At 34.8% G+C, this 17,779-nt stretch overlaps 2 protein-coding genes and 16 non-coding genes across 24 annotated transcripts in view; 17 read left to right on the top strand and 1 right to left on the bottom strand.

The window, feature by feature from the left end:
* LOC104107505 (small ribosomal subunit protein uS11y-like) overlaps positions 1-12,318 on the top strand; it is a 30,157-nt gene extending 17,839 nt beyond the window's left edge. Inside the window, exons 5-10 of one of the 6 annotated variants that reach the window (XR_011409272.1) lie at positions 1-55; positions 242-449; positions 544-663; positions 762-807; positions 1,452-1,537; positions 11,847-12,295. Coding sequence is in view for 1 of the 6 variants with exons in the window: in XM_070179768.1 (XP_070035869.1) it covers positions 1,452-1,460 (9 nt within the window). In the remaining 5 variants the exon portion in view is untranslated. Of the gene's footprint in view, positions 56-241; positions 450-543; positions 664-761; positions 808-1,451; positions 11,752-11,846 lie in introns of those variants that run through there. The other 5 variants (XR_011409275.1, XR_011409271.1, XR_011409276.1 and 2 more) reach the window with 5 other exon arrangements.
* On the top strand, positions 5,037-5,129 carry LOC138896596 (small nucleolar RNA Z266). The gene has a single exon (XR_011409962.1). It is a non-coding gene; the product is annotated as a small nucleolar RNA Z266 (small nucleolar RNA).
* LOC138896602 (small nucleolar RNA Z266) lies at positions 5,295-5,388 on the top strand. The gene has a single exon (XR_011409968.1). It is a non-coding gene; the product is annotated as a small nucleolar RNA Z266 (small nucleolar RNA).
* Positions 5,546-5,641, top strand: LOC138896592 (small nucleolar RNA Z266). The gene has a single exon (XR_011409958.1). It is a non-coding gene; the product is annotated as a small nucleolar RNA Z266 (small nucleolar RNA).
* On the top strand, positions 5,764-5,859 carry LOC138896585 (small nucleolar RNA Z266). The gene has a single exon (XR_011409951.1). It is a non-coding gene; the product is annotated as a small nucleolar RNA Z266 (small nucleolar RNA).
* Positions 6,183-6,278, top strand: LOC138896586 (small nucleolar RNA Z266). Its single transcript, XR_011409952.1, has one exon. It is a non-coding gene; the product is annotated as a small nucleolar RNA Z266 (small nucleolar RNA).
* LOC117280584 (small nucleolar RNA Z266) lies at positions 6,400-6,495 on the top strand. Its single transcript, XR_004511110.2, has one exon. It is a non-coding gene; the product is annotated as a small nucleolar RNA Z266 (small nucleolar RNA).
* On the top strand, positions 6,617-6,711 carry LOC117280583 (small nucleolar RNA Z266). The gene has a single exon (XR_004511109.1). It is a non-coding gene; the product is annotated as a small nucleolar RNA Z266 (small nucleolar RNA).
* On the top strand, positions 7,226-7,320 carry LOC117280597 (small nucleolar RNA Z266). Its single transcript, XR_004511123.2, has one exon. It is a non-coding gene; the product is annotated as a small nucleolar RNA Z266 (small nucleolar RNA).
* On the top strand, positions 7,363-7,458 carry LOC117280589 (small nucleolar RNA Z266). Its single transcript, XR_004511115.2, has one exon. It is a non-coding gene; the product is annotated as a small nucleolar RNA Z266 (small nucleolar RNA).
* Positions 7,935-8,027, top strand: LOC117280587 (small nucleolar RNA Z266). Its single transcript, XR_004511113.1, has one exon. It is a non-coding gene; the product is annotated as a small nucleolar RNA Z266 (small nucleolar RNA).
* On the top strand, positions 8,190-8,283 carry LOC117280594 (small nucleolar RNA Z266). Its single transcript, XR_004511120.1, has one exon. It is a non-coding gene; the product is annotated as a small nucleolar RNA Z266 (small nucleolar RNA).
* LOC138896591 (small nucleolar RNA Z266) lies at positions 8,441-8,536 on the top strand. Its single transcript, XR_011409957.1, has one exon. It is a non-coding gene; the product is annotated as a small nucleolar RNA Z266 (small nucleolar RNA).
* Positions 8,659-8,754, top strand: LOC117277197 (small nucleolar RNA Z266). Its single transcript, XR_004507480.2, has one exon. It is a non-coding gene; the product is annotated as a small nucleolar RNA Z266 (small nucleolar RNA).
* On the top strand, positions 9,078-9,173 carry LOC117277196 (small nucleolar RNA Z266). Its single transcript, XR_004507479.2, has one exon. It is a non-coding gene; the product is annotated as a small nucleolar RNA Z266 (small nucleolar RNA).
* On the top strand, positions 9,467-9,561 carry LOC117280598 (small nucleolar RNA Z266). The gene has a single exon (XR_004511124.1). It is a non-coding gene; the product is annotated as a small nucleolar RNA Z266 (small nucleolar RNA).
* On the top strand, positions 9,604-9,699 carry LOC117280588 (small nucleolar RNA Z266). Its single transcript, XR_004511114.1, has one exon. It is a non-coding gene; the product is annotated as a small nucleolar RNA Z266 (small nucleolar RNA).
* Positions 12,319-13,029: 711 nt separating the features above from the next.
* Positions 13,030-16,847, bottom strand: LOC104112343 (beta-fructofuranosidase, insoluble isoenzyme 1-like). 2 transcript variants are annotated; one of them, XM_009622228.4, is made up of 6 exons: positions 16,652-16,847; positions 15,545-15,553; positions 14,420-15,435; positions 13,806-14,050; positions 13,465-13,561; positions 13,030-13,378 (listed from the first exon to the last, which is right to left on the bottom strand). In XM_009622228.4, exons 1-6 carry the CDS (start codon positions 16,845-16,847, stop codon positions 13,199-13,201), a joined length of 1,743 nt encoding a protein of 580 aa, XP_009620523.1. In that variant the 3' UTR covers positions 13,030-13,198. The 2 variants fall into 2 exon arrangements, with proteins under 2 accessions (XP_009620523.1, XP_070035865.1); XM_070179764.1 differs by lacking the exon at positions 15,545-15,553 and having other exon boundaries at positions 14,420-15,437; positions 16,645-16,784.
* Positions 16,848-17,779: the final 932 nt, after the last annotated feature.

The following is a 17,779-nucleotide window of genomic DNA, read 5'->3' as shown; positions in this document are numbered from 1 at the left end:
GCAACCATGATATACCCAGTGTGATCCCACAAATGGAGTATGGGGAGGGTGGAGAGTACGTAGCACCTTACCTACCTTCTAATAATTAAAAGTTTAAATCAATAAAGATTTTACCTTAAATAAACTCTTTCCTTATTTGGACTATGCAACATAACTATAACACATTGTATGTTAATCTTAATATTCAATTAATTAAGGTTAAATCATTTGATTTGGCAAAAACTTCTTATGAGAGGGGCAGGAGTATACGTATCAGAACTAGAGGGGGCACTCACAGTCAAAAGGAAAAACAAGGGGCGGCACTCCAATATCAGAAAAGCTCATCCCCCAAACCCTAACTATATAAACAGAGGACAGCTATTTCATCAGTTTCCACCTCAAAGTAAGGTTATTCGCTAGCTGTTCAGTATCTCTTGAGCTTCTCACTACCAATCCTAGCCGAAGCCATGGTACTGTTTCTCTCCATTTTCGATTATTATTAGCTTGATTTATTATACAAAAATATAATCATCAATAATTTTTTGTTTTAATTTGGTTGTGTAGTCGAGGAGAAAGACTAGGGAGCCAAAGGAAGAGACAGTAACACTTGGACCAGCAACGAGGGAGGGTGAATTGGTGTTCGGTGTTGCTCACATTTTTGCCGCTTTCAACGATACTTTTATTGTGAGTTGTTTGTGACGGTTCTTATGAGATTATAGAAATTGAATTTATGATTTTAGTGTGCGCGCGCTGAATTTTAATTTACATGTTAAAAAATGCAGCACGTGACTGATTTGTCTGGAAGAGAAACTATGGTTCGCATTACTGGTATGCTTTAGTGTGACATTTGTTTCTAGTAGTTGCTGATGCTATTATTTACATTTTTTGTTGTTCGGTATATCATTTAAAGTTGTTGATTTCATTGTTTAATAGCTATATGGATGGACCTAGATGATTTTGTTCAGCATCTAGCATCCTCTTGTTTTTTCCCTATGTATTTAATTTTTTCACTGTAGGTGTGGGTTGGAGATTTTTATAGCAATAGAATGTCCAGAATCTCTAGTGCTAGGCAACCCTTAATTTGTCGAAAACAACAAATAATTGTTATTGGAACGAAATGGTTTTAGGTGAAGGGAACTGAAAATTTGAGGTTACTTATAGCCAGTTTTACTAAAAGACATTGCTTATTTCGAAGAAGTGTGTGCTTCACTCAATGACGCCATCGAAAAATGGTCTTTCTTCGATCTTAACATAGGGAATTTGGATCAATATTGGCATTATTGCATTTTTGGATGCTAAAATAAGCTGTGTCAAATGTACTTTGATTAGTATAGTATTAAAATCATGTTTGTCTGCCAACTTTTTCGTAAATTGTGTGCTTCAAATCAAGTGCACTTTACTTCTGGCTTCTCGTTTCAAGCTACATATACATTGTCGTTTGCATTTCAATTTATTATACACCATGGTTGCAGGTGGAATGAAGGTGAAGGTTGATTGAGATGAATCTTCTCCGTATGCTGCCATGCTTGCAGCTCAGGATGTGTCACAGCGATGCAAGGTAGTGTGCTGTGTAGTTTTTGATTATGTATTATATCTTAAATTCTACTGAACCGTTAAACACATCAGATATCTAGGTGTGTAGTTCATATCTTCATCTGGGAAACTGCATTACGCACCAATTTTCATGAAAGAAGAAATGAGGACTTTTTGCCAGGATGGTATAGACTTATGTACCTAGATTGAATGTTGGCTTCTATTTAAACAAGGTCATGAATTGGAGTTGTTGTATCTAATTTCACCGAGCCTGGAGATGTGCAAGGGGTGGTGTTTCTTTTGCTGCTGCATGACCAATAAAATGTGTCAAATTAAACAGATAGTTTTTCTAGCAGTAAAAATCTTGAGACCTTTTTGGAGCTTCTGATTGCCTCCATTCTAGACCTCCTCTGTTCTCTTTCAATCCATTATCAATTCGGTTTTCTTTCCATTTCCGTCCGTAAATTAAGGAGAGAGTAAGTGAAGAAGGATGTAAGAAGAGCAAACTAGCACCAAAGAGTGTTAATGAAGTAGGTGCAATTGTTGGGCACTGGAATTCAAATTCTTGTAGAGGGTTGGTGATGTTTTTTCATCGGTCTAAGCTTGGGTCGATAGAGTTAGCTGATATTTGTGTTGGTGGAAGATAAAGACATACTCAATGGTATGGTTGAGGTGTTAGGTCATTTCTTTCATTTGTATAAGAAAGTACATACTCGTTAGAATATTTGAGGTGCGTGTGAGCTAGTTCGTACACCAAATACAAAAATTCAGCAATTACATTTAGATGGAGTGAGCTAACAGTAGAAGTTCTAACGGGAAGATTTATTCATTTTTCAAGCATAAGTGCTCTTCTCTCTCTCTCTCTCTCTCTATCTCTCTCCGAGCAGAAGTAACTATATCCAACATTTAATTGTGCATAATTTCCCAAAAAGATACAAATGATTAATTTAAAATTCAGCAACTTAAAAGAGTAGAATCTCGAACCAATAAAGTTCAAATCTTGGTGTCGTCTCTAATGTATAGTACACCAGTGTGGATGGATGATGCTAGCTTATCACAAACTGAAACAATCTTTTGATTTTTGCGATACCTAAGGAGGTGACTTAGTGATCAATGAAAGCAGACCTTGGTAATCGGGGTTCAAATCCCAATACGGTAAAAGAATTTACTATTAGGTGATTAGTTTTTTGATTCCTATTTTAATGAGCATGTAGATAACTTCCGGAATAATTCAGGTGTGCGCAAGCTGATCTGGACATCATCGAAAAAAGGCAAAATACATAGTTTACCCATTGACCTTGCACCCAAATCCCTGTTACACACCTCTCCATCACAGACAACCTTTTACACACCCGACCTTTATAGAGTGTCTTAGACACACCACTTTGCCCTCGTGGTCAGTGCGTATCATTACCATCAAATGAAGCGTGTGAACATCATAATTTTTTTTATCAAATGTCAATTTTTTAGTTTATTTTTATTTTTATTTTAAATAGGGTCATCTTCTTCCATGTATAAAAACCACCAAAACTACCATAGTTGCTCCCTAACACTTAGACCCACTTCTCTCTACCCGATCTACTCTTCTCAAATAGATCTACCAAGATTTTTCATTTCTTCTTGTTGATCATTAGTCTTTAGTTTTATAGATTTTTTTGTTAAGAAATTATAATTAGAGTTGAACAATTTAAACTCTTTATAGCTCCACCAACCATTAAAGCTTGGCTCAAGCGTATGTACACAGAAAATTCTTTTCTTTTCTAGAAAGCTTAGCTTGAGCTTTTGTCATGGTTAAGTTAAAATTTTCGAGAGGGTGGATTTTTTGAAAGTATCCCCAGCCGCTAAAGCTTACCTCAAGCTTTTGCAGATAGGCATATTCTTTAAACTATGTATTTTGCCTTAAAAAAACTTTGGTTTCCTCAAGAAATGAAACTTCATTATTGTAATAATCTTTTCGGCCCAACTAACTTCATTCACGAGTAGTAAGGCCTAGGAATCATTATAGGGTTTTGGCCCATTAATGCTCTTCAAAAACCCTAAAACTGGCGATTCTATAAATAATCTATTTTTAACAATTTTTATAGCCGAATATCGCTAGGAAGTGAGCTTCTTATTTGTTACTAAACCAAAGTGAGCTTCTTCTCTGTTGCCTTAATTTCATGCTGTTTAATTTGCTCTCTATCCTTTGTTTTTCTTAAATTGTTGCATTTTGGGTGCCTATTCTTTTTTAAAACCCATAGCAATTTGTATGCTACGGGGGATGTTATATGTACCCATATAGATATTGCCATTCTCAACTTAGTCAGCTGTGTTTTCTTCTGTTGCAGTTGATTATCATGACTGGTAAATTTTAAACTTTATTTTATAACTATGAGACTTTGAAATAAATTATGTTTATTGTTGTTTTTAGTTTTTCTACCGTTCAATTGTATGTAGTTATATGTTTATATGCTGAGGAGGAGCTATGTATTATTTTATCTCCTGCTTGTTAAGTGCAAAAGAGGGTGTTATTAGTTCCCAATATTTATTTCCATCCTTCAACTTTGTCAGCTGTAATTTTTCCTGTAGTTGATTTTCATGAATGGTACAGTATTATTTTGCACCTTATAACAACAACAAACAACAAAAAACCCAATGTAATCCTACATGTGGTTTTTGGGGAGGATAATGTGTACACAGTGTTACCCCTACCATGGGAAGGTAGAGAGACTGTTTCCGATAGACGGGAATCATAATCACATCACTTGTTGAAAAGAAAACAATGGGTTATTATTTTGCACCTTATATTACAAATTAAGTATTAGCATTGATATATTACCAATTGTTTTTTAAACTACAAACTGTTAAAGTTTCGTTCAAACATTTGGTGATACAAAGTTCTTTGATGGAAAATTTGTATTTTTATAAGTATAATTTTTGAGAAATAGCACTTTATGAATAGACTATTTATTCTAGATTAATTTTGATATTTTGCGCAGCCCTTAAGATCGCCTTCCACTATATACATGGAAGCGTTTTGAGTCATAGCTGCGCTACACTAACTTTGTATACACATAGCCCCTTTTAATGTACTTGTACATATAAAGGGCGTGGTATATGCTGGAGATTATCTTTAGGGTTTTCCTTTAGGAAGTCTCCTTTTACCTTTCCTAATAATTTTTGGGTCATTTCCCCTTTTTTGGTTCTATCTTTCCTATTTAGGATAATTGAACCAAAGATACTTTGAATGACTCTAGTTAAGGTGGGGTGTACATTACTTTGCAAGTTTTATTAGTAAATCTACTCTTTGTGATGGCAAGAATGATGAAAAAATTAGATGTGCGAGAGGTGAATTCCTCTTTGAGCTTAACATCGAGGTCTTATTCATATTCTGACTTCCTTGAGTTTTTGTTTTTCTTTACATTCTGTTTCATTTTGCTTGGTTTTTGTTGTGTTGTAGCGTGCAATACACCTTCAGTGCAGTTTTTGAAGGATTCAAACAACATATCATTTTATTGCATGTTTTTATCACTTTATTCTTTAGTTATGGCAAGAATGATGAAAAATATTAGATGTGCGAGGGTGAAATTCTTTATGAACTTAACATCGAGGCTTATTGATATTTTGACTTGCCTGTATGTATTACTGTTTTGTTTCAATTTACATGACATACTCTGATTTATAGGGTGTATCATTGCCATACTGTGGGATTGTAGAACCAAAGATACTTCGGTTTGCTCCAGTAGATTTGGGAGAGGGGATGTACACTATATTGCAAGTTTAAGCAGTAATTGTAGTCTCTGTTGTGGCAAGAATGATGAAAAAATTAGATGTGCGAGGGGTGAATTCCTCTGTGAGCTTAACATCGAAGCTTATTGATATTCTGACTTCCCTTTTTTGGATTACTCCCCAGTTTCAATTTACATAACATAGTCCTACTTATAGGGTGTATCTTTGCCGTATTGTGGGATTATATAACTAAAGATACTTCAGTTTGGTCCAGTAGATGTTGGGGGTGATGGTGGTACATTTTATTGGTAAGTCTACTCTTTTGTCATGGCAAGAATGAGGAAAAAAAATTAGATGTGCGAGGGGTCTATTCCTCTACGAGCTTAACATCGAGGCATATTTATATTCTGACTTGCCTTTATGGGTTATTCCACTGTTTCAATTTGCATGCTTTAGTCTGTTTGACTTATAGGTGCTTCGGGTTGCTCTAGATGGGGAAATGTACATTTTATTGCAAGCTTTATTGGTAAATCTACTCTTTTGTCATGGCAAGGATGATGAAAACAAATTAGATGTGCGAGGGGTGTAATCCTCTATGAGCTTAACATCAAGGCATATTTATATTCTGACTTGCCTTTATGGATTACTCCACTGTTTCAATTTGCTTGTTGTAGTCTGACTTATAGGTGCTTCGGATTGCTCTAGTAGATGCGGAAATGTACATTTTATTGCAAGCTTTATTGGTAAGGCTTCTCTTTTGTCATGACAAGAATGAGGAAAAAAAATTAGATTTGCGAGGGGTGTATTCCTCTATGAGCTTAACAATTTTGACTTGCCTTTATGGATTACTTCACTGTTTTAATTTGCTTCTTGTAGTCTGACTTATAGGTGCCTCAGATTGCTTTAGTAGATGGGGAAATGCGCATTTTATTGCAAGCTTTATTGGTAACTCTACTCTTTTGTCATGGCAAGAATGAGGAAAAATAATTAGATGTGCGAAGGGTGTATTCCTCTATGAGTTTAACATCGAGGCATATTTATATTCTGACTTGCCTTTATGGATTATTCCACCGTTTTAATTTGCTCGTTGTAGTCTGACTTATAGGTGCTTCGGATTGCTCTATTAGATGCGGAAATGTACATTTTATTGCAAGCTTTATTGGTAAGGCTACTCTTTTGTCATGACAAGAATGAGGAAAAAAAATTAGATTTGCGAGGGGTGTATTCCTCTATGAGCTTAACATCGAGGCATATTTATATTTTGACTTGCCTTTATGGATTACTCCACTGTTTCAATTTGCTTCTTGTAGTCTGACTTATAGGTGCCTCAGATTGCTCTAGTAGATGGGGAAATGCGCATTTTATTGCAAGCTTTATTGGTAACTCTACTCTTTTGTCATGGCAAGAATGAGGAAAAAAATTAGATGTGCGAGGGGTGTATTCCTCTATGAGCTTAACATCGAGGCATATTTATATTCTGACTTGCCTTTATGGATTACTCCACTGCTTCAATTTGCTCGTTGTAGTCTGACTTATAGGTGCTTCGGATTGCTCTAGTAGATGCGGAAATGTACATTTTATTGCAAGCTTTATTGGTAAGTCTATTCTTTTGTCACGGCAAGAATGAGGAAAAAAAAAAAATTAGATTTGCGAGGGGTGTATTCCTCTGCGAGCTTAACTTCGAGGCATATTTATATTCTGACTTGGTTTTTTGGATTACTCCACTGTTTCAATTTGCTTGTTTTAGTCTGACTTATAGGTGCTTCAGATTGCTCTAGTAGATGGGGAAATGAACGTTTTATTGCAAGCTTTATTGGTAACTCTAGGGGTGTATTCCTCTATGAGCATAACATCGAGGCATATTTATATTTTGACTTGCCTTTATGGATTACTCCACTGTTTCAATTTGCTTGTTGTAGTCTGACTTATAGGTGCTTCGGATTGCTCTAGTATATGGGAAAATTTACATTTTATTCCAAGCTTTATTGGTGACTCTACTCTTTTGTCATGGCAAGAATGAGGAAAACAATTAGATGTGCGAGGGGTGTATTCCTCTATGAGCTTAACATTGAGGCATATTTATATTCTGACTTGCCTTTTCAATTTGCTTGTTGTAGTCATAACGGTAAATCTACTCTCTCCTTATGGCAAAGATGATGAAAGCAATTTAGATGTGCGAGGGGTGAATTCCTTTATGAGCTCAACATTGAGGCTTATTGATATTCTGACTTGCCGTTATGAACTATCTTCTCCGTTATAATTTATATAGCATAATTTGATAGGGCATGAAGTGTTTCGTGTTATACGATAATGTTAGTACTTTCAAGTTTTCTACATAATCGTACCAATCTAGAAAATGTTCCTTCATGAATTAACTATCTTTGTTAATCTTGTTTAGGATAATTGAACCAAAGATACTTTGAATGGCTCTAGTTAAGGTGGGGTGTACATTACTTTGCAAGTTTTATTAGTAAATCTACTCTTTGTGATGGCAAGAATGATGAAAAAATTAGATGTGCGAGAGTTGAATTCCTCTTTGAGCTTAAGATTTATTCATATTCTGACTTCCTTGAGTTTTTGTTTTTCTTTACATTCTGTTTCATTTTGCTTGGTTTTTGTTTTGTTGTAGCGTGCAATACACCTTCAGTGGAATTTTTGAAGGATTCAAATAGCATAGCATTTTATTGCATGTTTTTATCACTTTACTCTTTAGTTATGGCAAGAATGATGAAAAAAATTAGATGTGCGAGGGTGAAATTCTTTATGAACTTTACATTGAGGCTTATTGATATTTTGACTTGCCTGTATGTATTACTGTTTTGTTTCAATTTACATGACATACTCTGATTTATAGGGTGTATCATTGCCATATTGTGGGATTGTAGAACCAAAGATCGGTTTGCTCCAGTAGATTTGGGAGAGGGGATGTACACTATATTGCAAGTTTTAAGCAGTAATTGTAGTCTCTGTTGTGGCAAGAATGATGAAAAAATTAGATGTGCGAGGGGTGAATTCCTCTGTGAGCTTAACATCGAAGCTTATTGATATTCTGACTTCCCTTTTTTGGATTACTCCCCAGTTTCAATTTACATAACATAGTCCTACTTATAGGGTGTATCTTTGCCGTATTGTGGGATTATATAACTAAAGGTACTTCAGTTTGGTCCAGTAGATGTTGGGGGTGGTGGTGGTACATTTTATTGGTAAGTCTACTCTTTTGTCATGGCAAGAATGAGGAAAAAAAATTAGATGTGCGAGGGGTCTATTCCTCTACGAGCTTAACATCGAGGCATATTTATATTCTGACTTGCCTTTATGGGTTATTCCACTGTTTCAATTTGCATGCTTTAGTCTGTCTGACTTATAGGTGCTTCGGGTTGCTCTAGATGGGGAAATGTACATTTTATTGCAAGCTTTATTGGTAAATCTACTCTTTTATCATGGCAAGGATGATGAAAACAAATTAGATGTGCGAGGGGTGTAATCCTCTATGAGCTTAACATCGAGGCATATTTATATTCTGACTTGCCTTTATGGATTACTCCACTATTTCAATTTGCTTGTTGTAGTCTGACTTATAGGTGCTTCGGATTGCTCTAGTAGATGCGGAAAAGTACATTTTATTGCAAGCTTTATTGGTAAGGCTTCTCTTTTGTCATGACAAGAATGAGGAAAAAAAATTAGATTTGCGAGGGGTGTATTCCTCTATGAGCTTAACAATTTTGACTTGCTTTTATGGATTACTTCACTGTTTCAATTTGCTTCTTGTAGTCTGACTTATAGGTGCCTCAGATTGCTTTAGTAGATGGGGAATTGCGCATTTTATTGCAAGCTTTATTGGTAACTCTACTCTTTTGTCATGGCAAGAATGAGGAAAAAAAATTAGATGTGCGAAGGGTGTATTCCTATATGAGCTTAACATCGAGGCATATTTATATTCTGACTCGCCATTATGGATTATTCCACTGTTTCAATTTGCTTGTTGTAGTATGAGTTATAGGTGCTTGAGATTGCTCTAGTAGATGCGGAAATGTACATTTTATTGCAAGCTTTGTTGGTAACTATAGAAGTGTATTACTCTACGAGCTTAACATCGAGTCATATTTATTTTATGACTTGCCTTTATGGATTACTCCACTATTTCAATTTGCTTGTTGTAGTCTAACTTATTGGCCCTTCGGATTGCTCTAGTAGATGGGGAAATTTACATTTTATTCCAAGCTTTATTGGTGGCTCTACTCTTTTGTCATGGCAAGAATGAGGAAAACAATTAGATGTGCGAGGGGTGTATTCCTCTATGAGCTTAACATCGAGGCATATTTATATTCTGACTTGCCTTTTCAATTTGCTTGTTGTAGTCATAACGGTAAATCTACTCTCTCCTTATGGCAAAGATGATGAAAACAATTTAGATGTGCGAGGGGTGAATTCCTTTATGAGCTCAACATTGAGGCTTATTGATATTCTGACTTGCCATTATGAACTATCTTCTCCGTTTTAATTTATATAGCATAATTTGATAGGGCATGAAGTGTTTCGTGTTATACGATAATGTTAGTACTTTCAAGTTTTCTACATAATCGTACCAATCTAGAAAATGTTCCTTCATGAATTAACTATCTTTGTTAATCTTAAATTTTATTTGTTTGACTCTATAAATCATTTATATTTCTTGCTTGTCATTGGCACGGATGATGAAACTACTATATGTGCAAGAGTCACAAATGACTCTGTGAGCTCTAATAGTTATGCTAATGTATTCTGACTTGCCAATCTTGCCCTTTGCAACATATTGGTTTATTCATTTATTTGCTTACAAAGTGAAGCTGTATGGTCATGTTTTCAGACAACTCATCTTTTGATATCAAAATGAACCGTTAAGAAAGGAAAGTACATACTCGTTAGAATATTTGAGGTGCTTGTGAGCTAGTTCGTACACCAAATACAAAAATTCAGCTATTACATTTAGATGGAGTGAGCTAACAATAGAAGTTCTAAGGGGAAGATTTATTCATTTTTCAAGCACAAGTGCTCTCTCTCTCTCTCTCTCTCTCTCTCTCTCTCTCTCTCTCTCTCTCTCTCTCTCTCTCTCTCTCTCTCTCTCTCCGAGCAGTAGTAACTATATTCAACATTTAATTGTGCATAATTTCCCAAAAAGATACAAATGATTAATTTGAAATTCAGCAACTCCAAAGAGTAGAATCTCGAACCAATAAAGTTCAAATCTTGGTGTCGTCTCTAATGTATAGTACACCAGTGTGGATGGATGATGCTAGCTTATCTCAAACTGAAACAATCTTTTGATTTTTGTGATACCTATGGAGGTGACTTAGTGATCAATTAAAGCAAACCTTGGTAATCATCGGAATAATTCAGGTGTATCATCGAAAAAAGGCGAATTACATAGTTTTTACCCTTTGACCTTGCACCCAAATCCATGTTACACATCTCTCCATCACAGACAACCTTTTACACACCCGACCTTTATAGAGTATGTCTAAGACACACCCATTTGCCCACGTGGTCAGTGCGTATCATTACCATCAAATGAGGCGCGTGAACATGATAATTTTTGTATCAAATGTCAATTTTTTAGTTTATTTTTATTTTTATTTTAAATAGGGTCATCTTCTTTCATGTTTAAAAACCACCTAAATTACCATAGTTGCTCCCTAACACTTAGACCCACTTCTCTTTGCCCGATCTACTCTTCTCAAATAGATTTACCAAGATTTTTCATATCTCTTCTTGTTGATCATTAGTCTTTAGTTTTGTAGATTTTTTTGTTAAGAAATTATAATTAGAGTTGAACAATTTAAACTCTTTGTAGCTCCACCAACCATTAAAGCTTGGCTCAAGCGTATGTACACAGAAAATTCTTTTCTTTTCTAGAAAGCTTAGCTTGAGCTTTTGTCATGGTTAAGTTAAAATTTTCGAAAGGGTGGCTTTTTTGAAAGTATCCCCAGCCACTAAAACTTACCTCAAGCTTTTGCAGATAAGCATATTCTTTAAATTTGTTAATGGGTAAATTTTCAAATAATTAATTGTAAAATTCTTAATCTTCTTCGCTAAGAAATGCACATTCCTCTTTATTATTACTAGTCACTACCTTGCTGCTTCAGTTGTGGAAATCGAAAGAGCACGAACAAAAATTGAAAGTATGGTGATGGCAGTTATGGTGGACATGATGAAGAAGACATGGATATAATTGTAATTTTATGTGTTATCTTGATAATATTAGTCAGTGACACGTGTCACGACTTCATTGGCGCGTGACTATACACATGCTTTGAAAATCTGGTGAAGAAAAAAATGGTGTGTAAAAGGTTGCCCGTGGTGGAGAGCGGTGTAACCGGAATTTGGATGCAAGGTCGATGGTAAACTATGTATTTTGCCTTGAAAAAACTTTGGTTTGCTCAAGAAATGAAGTTTGACTCTATAAATCATTTATATTTCTTGCTTGTCATTGGCACGGATGATGAAACTACTATATGTGCAACTCACAAATGACTGTGAGCTCTAATAGTTATGGTAATGTATTATGACTTGCCAATCTTGCCCTTTTCAACATATTGATTTATTCATTTATTTGCTTACAAAGTGAAGATGTATGGTCATGTTTTCAGACAACTCATCCTTTGGCCTCAAATGGAGTGTGATCCCACAAATGGAGTATGGGGAGGGTGGAGTGTACGTAGCTCCTTACCTACCTTTTGTGAGATGGAGAAGTTGTTTCCAATAAACCTTCGGCTTGAGAATTATATTAGCTACAAGACACTTGCGAATTAAGAGTTGGAGGGTTGTTTGAATGTTAAGTTGAAGTTTAGTGGAAGTGGTGGTTCAGTTCCATTAGCAACCAGACCGGAACTTGCTATACAAGGATGATGTTTTTAATGTATAGAAACATTTTTCAACTAGTACCTTCATGCAGTCATTGATTGTAAGGTGCTGTGAAGTAAATGTATCTTTTTAAGGTTTGTAAGTACTACACGGGAATGTTTATGATGTTCATAGAATTTATCATCGCGGGTTCAAATTTGATTTAGTTTAAAGAATAATGAAAGCTCTACCAAATCTGAAAAGACGGTTTCTTTAGTTTGCATACATCATGTATCTTGTATTTTCCCAGTGACTGTTACTTTGAAACTAAAATCTATGGGGAAAAGAAAGGGGCCAAATTTGATGTCTATTGATTTTGAGGAAAAGGTGGTCCTAGTCAACTTAGTCCATTACCCAAAATCTCAAGAACTTCAATAAATGTTCCTTCGTTAAGGCATATGACGAGTGACCAAATCTATAATATTGTGTATTTCATGAATCTCAACGAGAGCATTGTATTGCTAACATATTCTTGAATATTTATGTTCTTTTTACACTTCTGGGTGCGTTTAGAATGTAGGAAAATGTTTTTCACCAAGTATATTTTACCCTAGAACATTTTGAGTCATTTTCTGTATTAGTTGATTATATGGTTGATGACATAAGATACTTTAAACATGTAAGACAGTGCTTGACGATTGTGTTTTGACATAGTCGTGGTATATTAAAAGCTGACAAAGAAAGTGTCGCTTATTATTATACTTTTTAAAATGGTAATATCGCTTATTAAATTTTCTGCATACGCCATTGTTAACCGGGAAAAAAAAATATAGTATGTTGTACAAAGACTGAATTACATAGCTCTTTGTAAGCGATGGAACAAATATCCATCTCTCTCAATCGAAGTCCCCAGGATTATTTTTTCCAATTTCTTGTCAAATGGTATAAGAATTAGGTAGATGTGCAATTGTTATAGGAAAAAGATAAGAATTGAAAGCAAAAACATAGTTTTCTCATAAATTGAAAATAGAGGATATTTACAAGTTTGGTTTTGTCTATTGGCACAATAGAGTTGTAACAATCATATCTAGCGACAAACTCCCATGTCCATCAAATTCTTATATTTTCCCCCCTTTTGTGATAGTTTTCTCCCAACTTTTTATTCTATCTTAGCATTACCCATACTCCATGCATCTAGAGTCTCAATTGTAATTGGCTCCGTACCATTGTTAAAGGCAAATAAATGTGCCTTGTCATAAATTGCCAATGTTGGATAAACTCTTGATGTTATGCATGTTTTTCCACCAGCACCAAAACTCTCCACTACTGAATTATCAATCTGTAGACAAAAAAAATGACCAAAAAAAGTTATATTAAACAGAGAGAATTGGACATATTTACATAAATTGATAAAGGAAAGATTACCAAACTCCTGAGAGACAACTTTTTGTCTGCTAAATCTACATCCACATATCCAGCAAACGAAGGTTTATACATTGTTTCGTTGTACTTAAGAGTTGACCTGTCCAAAATAAACAAAATTGAATAAGTGAAGTTGCACATGTGGCAACTCAACCAAAAATATTTAGTCGTTACTCAATATACACAGATTATACACTAATTTTGTATAACTTATATATATATTTTATATAATTATACATAGATCTATTTAGTCGTTACTCAATATACACAGATTATGAATAAGGAGGTTGGTCAATTTCGAAAGATCTAAAATTGTGCTTATAAGAAAGAGAAAATAAGCATACCTTGTGGCATCAGAGCACATGAGAACTTTGTAATTTTGTTGTGCTTTGAAAACTCTAAAGAAAACAGGTGTGTATTCTTCCAAGTTTTGAGAAGCCAATGTTGCAATACCAAATGGCCCAAGCCCTCCTTGAACAGTTGAACCCTTAATTGCACAAACATCTTGTGCATAAAGATCAGTCCAATTAGGATCAAATGGCTCTGCCTTGTCCAAACTTGCGAAAGAGAATGTCACTTCAACATCAGCCTGCCATTTTCACGAGAATTAACCTAAATAGTCGTTCATTCAATCGTTTAAACTAAAAATAGCCAATAGATATATAATTCATGTGTAATGTACGTATAACCGTGTAAAATCAATATATAATTTTTTTTATAAATCTAGCCGTTTGTTTGTGTAAAAGTCCCTTTTCATTTAGTGCCTTGATATGTCTTATTAGAATATGATTGCACTAACAATAATTACGCCTCAATCCTAAATAAGTTGGGTTATATATGAGTTCTCAATGACTAATTTACTCCATATAAACTCATCATACACCAATATTATACAAAATAAAAACAAAAGAATAATAAATATTAGTGATAGAAGTTCTTTAGAAAAAAAAAAGTCTACCTGTGCAGGTGTGATTCCTTTAACCTCAACCATTTCTCCATTGTTCAAATTCTTGTTGCTCAATTGGACCTTTTGTTTTCTTAGAGTTTCTAATTCTTCGACAGGCCATTGAACCAATTGTTTACCACTAGGGTCGAGCCATAATTTACGTGGAATTAGTTGAATTCCAGCCCATCCTTTTTTAATATCATCATTGGGCATAATATCCGATTCATTAGCCCAACCCCAAGTAACTCTTCGATTCTTGCTAGGGTCATAAAATGATTTAGATGCGTAGAAATTTCCATAGTCAAGTCTCAATCCCTTCCAACTATCAACCGAAGTGTTATCTGGAATATACTTGTCTTTTTTAGTATCGTACGTACCAACAGTATAGTACTCAAACCTAGTAAGATCCATACTATTTTTAAGTACGTACTTAGAATCTTCACCATATTTATCTAAACCATTTGTACCTTGTAATGATACAGGGAAAAAATCAGGACATTCCCAATTTCCTGTATTAGCAGTTGAATGAAGTGGATGTTTAGCCTTAATCCATCTCATAAAATCCTTACTTCTATACATTATTGCCAATCCCCTCTTTTTTCTCAAACTTCCCATTATAATTCTCCAATGACCATCTTTGCCCATCCAAGCTGTTGTCGGGTCACGAAATTGGGTCTTGTTAATGCTAATATCCGGGACGATTAACGGGTTGTTATCGGGCTTGATCCATTCGCGAAGATATGGATCGGATAAGTTGGCCGGGACGGCGTAATTTTGGACTTGGGTTTTATTGGCATCAACTATTCCAGTGTACAAAATAATGGGCTTGTTACCAGGAAGAACTGTTGCTGAACCAGACCAAGTTCCATATTTGTCAAATTGTTTGGATGGATAAATTGCAGGCTCTAAATTAATCCAATTGATTAAATCTTTTGAGACTGAATGAGCCCAAACAATGTTGCCCCATACTGATCCTTTTGGATTGTACTGGTAAAATAGATGATAATATCCATTGAAATACATTGGGGCTGTTGGAAATAACATGAAAATTATTAGCATAGTTAGGAATAATTCGTGGTTACGTTTTATATAATAGTAAAAATTAAATAAGCTAAAAAAGAAATATCGTTGACTCACCATTAGGGTCTATTGTACGTTTGTTTGAAGGCATCGAGAGAGACCATGAAAAAGAAATAATGACAAAAAATGATTAGTAAAGATAATTGAAACAATTTACATATATCAATAATTAAAATTTGGAATATATATTCAATTAATTAACAAATGAAAGGTGAAAATAGGCAAACGTGGTTATCTATACACTTTGACATGCAGAGGAAATAGAATATTGTGGATTTGTAATTACCAGAGAAAGATAATAGAAATCTAAAGTCACATCTCCTCCATAATATTAATGCAGTGATCTTAATATTACAATTGCGTCATGAATGCATGAACAAAAAAAAAATGGAAATCATAACATACCATGCATTTATAAATATCGGCCTTAAAAAAATGGATTTCATATTTTATCAAATGGCGGATATAGACTAGGTGCAATAGGTTCGACAAAATTCATTATGTCTTACTCGGACTCTCTCTCTCTCTCTCTATATATATATATATATATATATATATATATATATATGAAAATAGTTTGATACATACATATATAAAGAACACAACCCTCAAAAGGAACATACCATTGCATGCATCTATAGCACAATTGATGGTGTACATGTTATGCGTGGTGAATCTAGACTCAATATGTTAGACTATATGTGCGTGAGAAAAACTAATATACATATAATTAAATAACAGATCAACCCACAGAGAGAACATGTATACCCAGTGGTCGTACGTAAAATTTTTCGTAAGCGGTGTCACTATTAAAAAGTTAAATAGAAGAACAAATTACCAAAATGACATCCCATTAAAATGTCTTTTCATAAAATTATAGAATTCAACTCATAATGGAAACAACAAATATATTAAAAATATAAACAAAAAAATAACAAGACAACTTATAACTGTCGATGACCCAGTTGGCGTAGATGATGAGAGAGATATTCACAGTTTTTCAATAATCGATGATGCGTTATTCTGTGGCAAATCTAGACTAGACTCAACATGCATGTTAAACAAAATTCACTACGTCTACTCGGACTATATGTACATGCGTAAGAAAAATTAATTAATAATACATTATATAAAGAACAGAACCCACGTATGTAGAGTACGTACCATTGATCCAATGCTTTGGGGGTTGAAAATGATAACCAGTTCTGCCGACAGTTTTGATATTTATAGCACTTGTATCTTGTAGGTGGATAAAAACTTTGTGGGAAGCTAAAACTCCATTATTGGATAATAAAACTACAAAGAAACAAACTAAGATAGGCAAAGCCCAACGAGAAGAGCTTTTGTTACATAACTCCATTTTCTCTATCGGGCTTTGACAGATACTATTTACTTTATATACTTAATTTTTTTTAATCCCCCTTTTCATGTGGAGAAAGAAACTGGGGAATGAAGAAGAATGGAAAGTTTGAGGAGTATTTATATTGAAAAAGAAGAGTGATGTTTGTTTTGGTTCAAGGATTGAGAGTTTATTTAGGATAATTAAATGGATAGGACAAATTTTATATCTTATTTTTTTGGATAATATTTATCTAAGAAAATTGATTTTAATGGCAGAGCGGTTGTTTTGGAAAATTTACTGCTGCTTCTTTGCTCAACGAGTTTTTACCATCTTTTCTGAGAACGAGTCTTTTGTCATTTGCTATCCCTTTTGTTGCGTATTGTACACGGGTGAAACCGAGATCGTTGGACACCTCGGTTCTCGATGGAGTAAACGGAGCAGAGACATGACCGTAAGGAATCGGAATCGGGGCAAAGAACCCTTCGAGTCGGGGTCCGGACAGAACACCTGCCCTGGAAGAATCGGGGCTACGTCCCCCATGTCCAATTCGAATCCCAAAACTTCGGAGAGCATTACCAGATAATCGAGCACGACTAGCAAAGGGCCGTGATATCCATGCCAAGCCGGATGTCATGGCGTGAATCTCGTCACGTATCGGCAGAAATTCTGTGATTAGCAAAACGAAAGATTTTTACCTTTTATGGAATTGTACTTAGGGTAAAACTCCCTTACTATATAAAGGGGAGTCTGACTATTCATTAGACACATTGTAACATGCATATCAAGGCAATATACTCTTATTTTCTCTGTTATTCAAAGTTCTTACTTTTGTTCATCATTTCTTCATTAGTGCGGGCCCGGGATCTATGGCAGGTATTTCATTAAGCTGTTACTGAGTCCGGGGTCATTCCTCTTAATTGGTTTGACAATTTATTACGTCCTTTATCTGT

Source organism: Nicotiana tomentosiformis, chromosome 7 (assembly GCF_000390325.3).
Source record: "Nicotiana tomentosiformis chromosome 7, ASM39032v3, whole genome shotgun sequence".
In the NCBI taxonomy this organism is placed as follows: Eukaryota; Viridiplantae; Streptophyta; class Magnoliopsida; order Solanales; family Solanaceae; genus Nicotiana; species Nicotiana tomentosiformis.
The sequence above is the reverse complement of the archived record's forward strand: the minus strand, read 5'-3'. Positions and strand labels throughout refer to the sequence as shown.

What these genes read in the sequence shown, in the direction of transcription:
- LOC104112343 (XM_009622228.4), bottom strand. Translation starts at nt 16,847, where the DNA reads ATGGAGTTATGTAACAAAAGCTCTTCTCGTTGGGCTTTGCCTATCTTA. An exon ending in ATGTGCTCTGATGCCACAAG is followed by an intron (nt 13,562 to 13,805) that starts GTATGCTTATTT and finishes TATTTTGGACAG; the next exon opens with GTCAACTCTTAAGTACAACG. An exon ending in AGTTGTCTCTCAGGAGTTTG is followed by an intron (nt 13,379 to 13,464) that starts GTAATCTTTCCT and finishes TTTTGTCTACAG; the next exon opens with ATTGATAATTCAGTAGTGGA.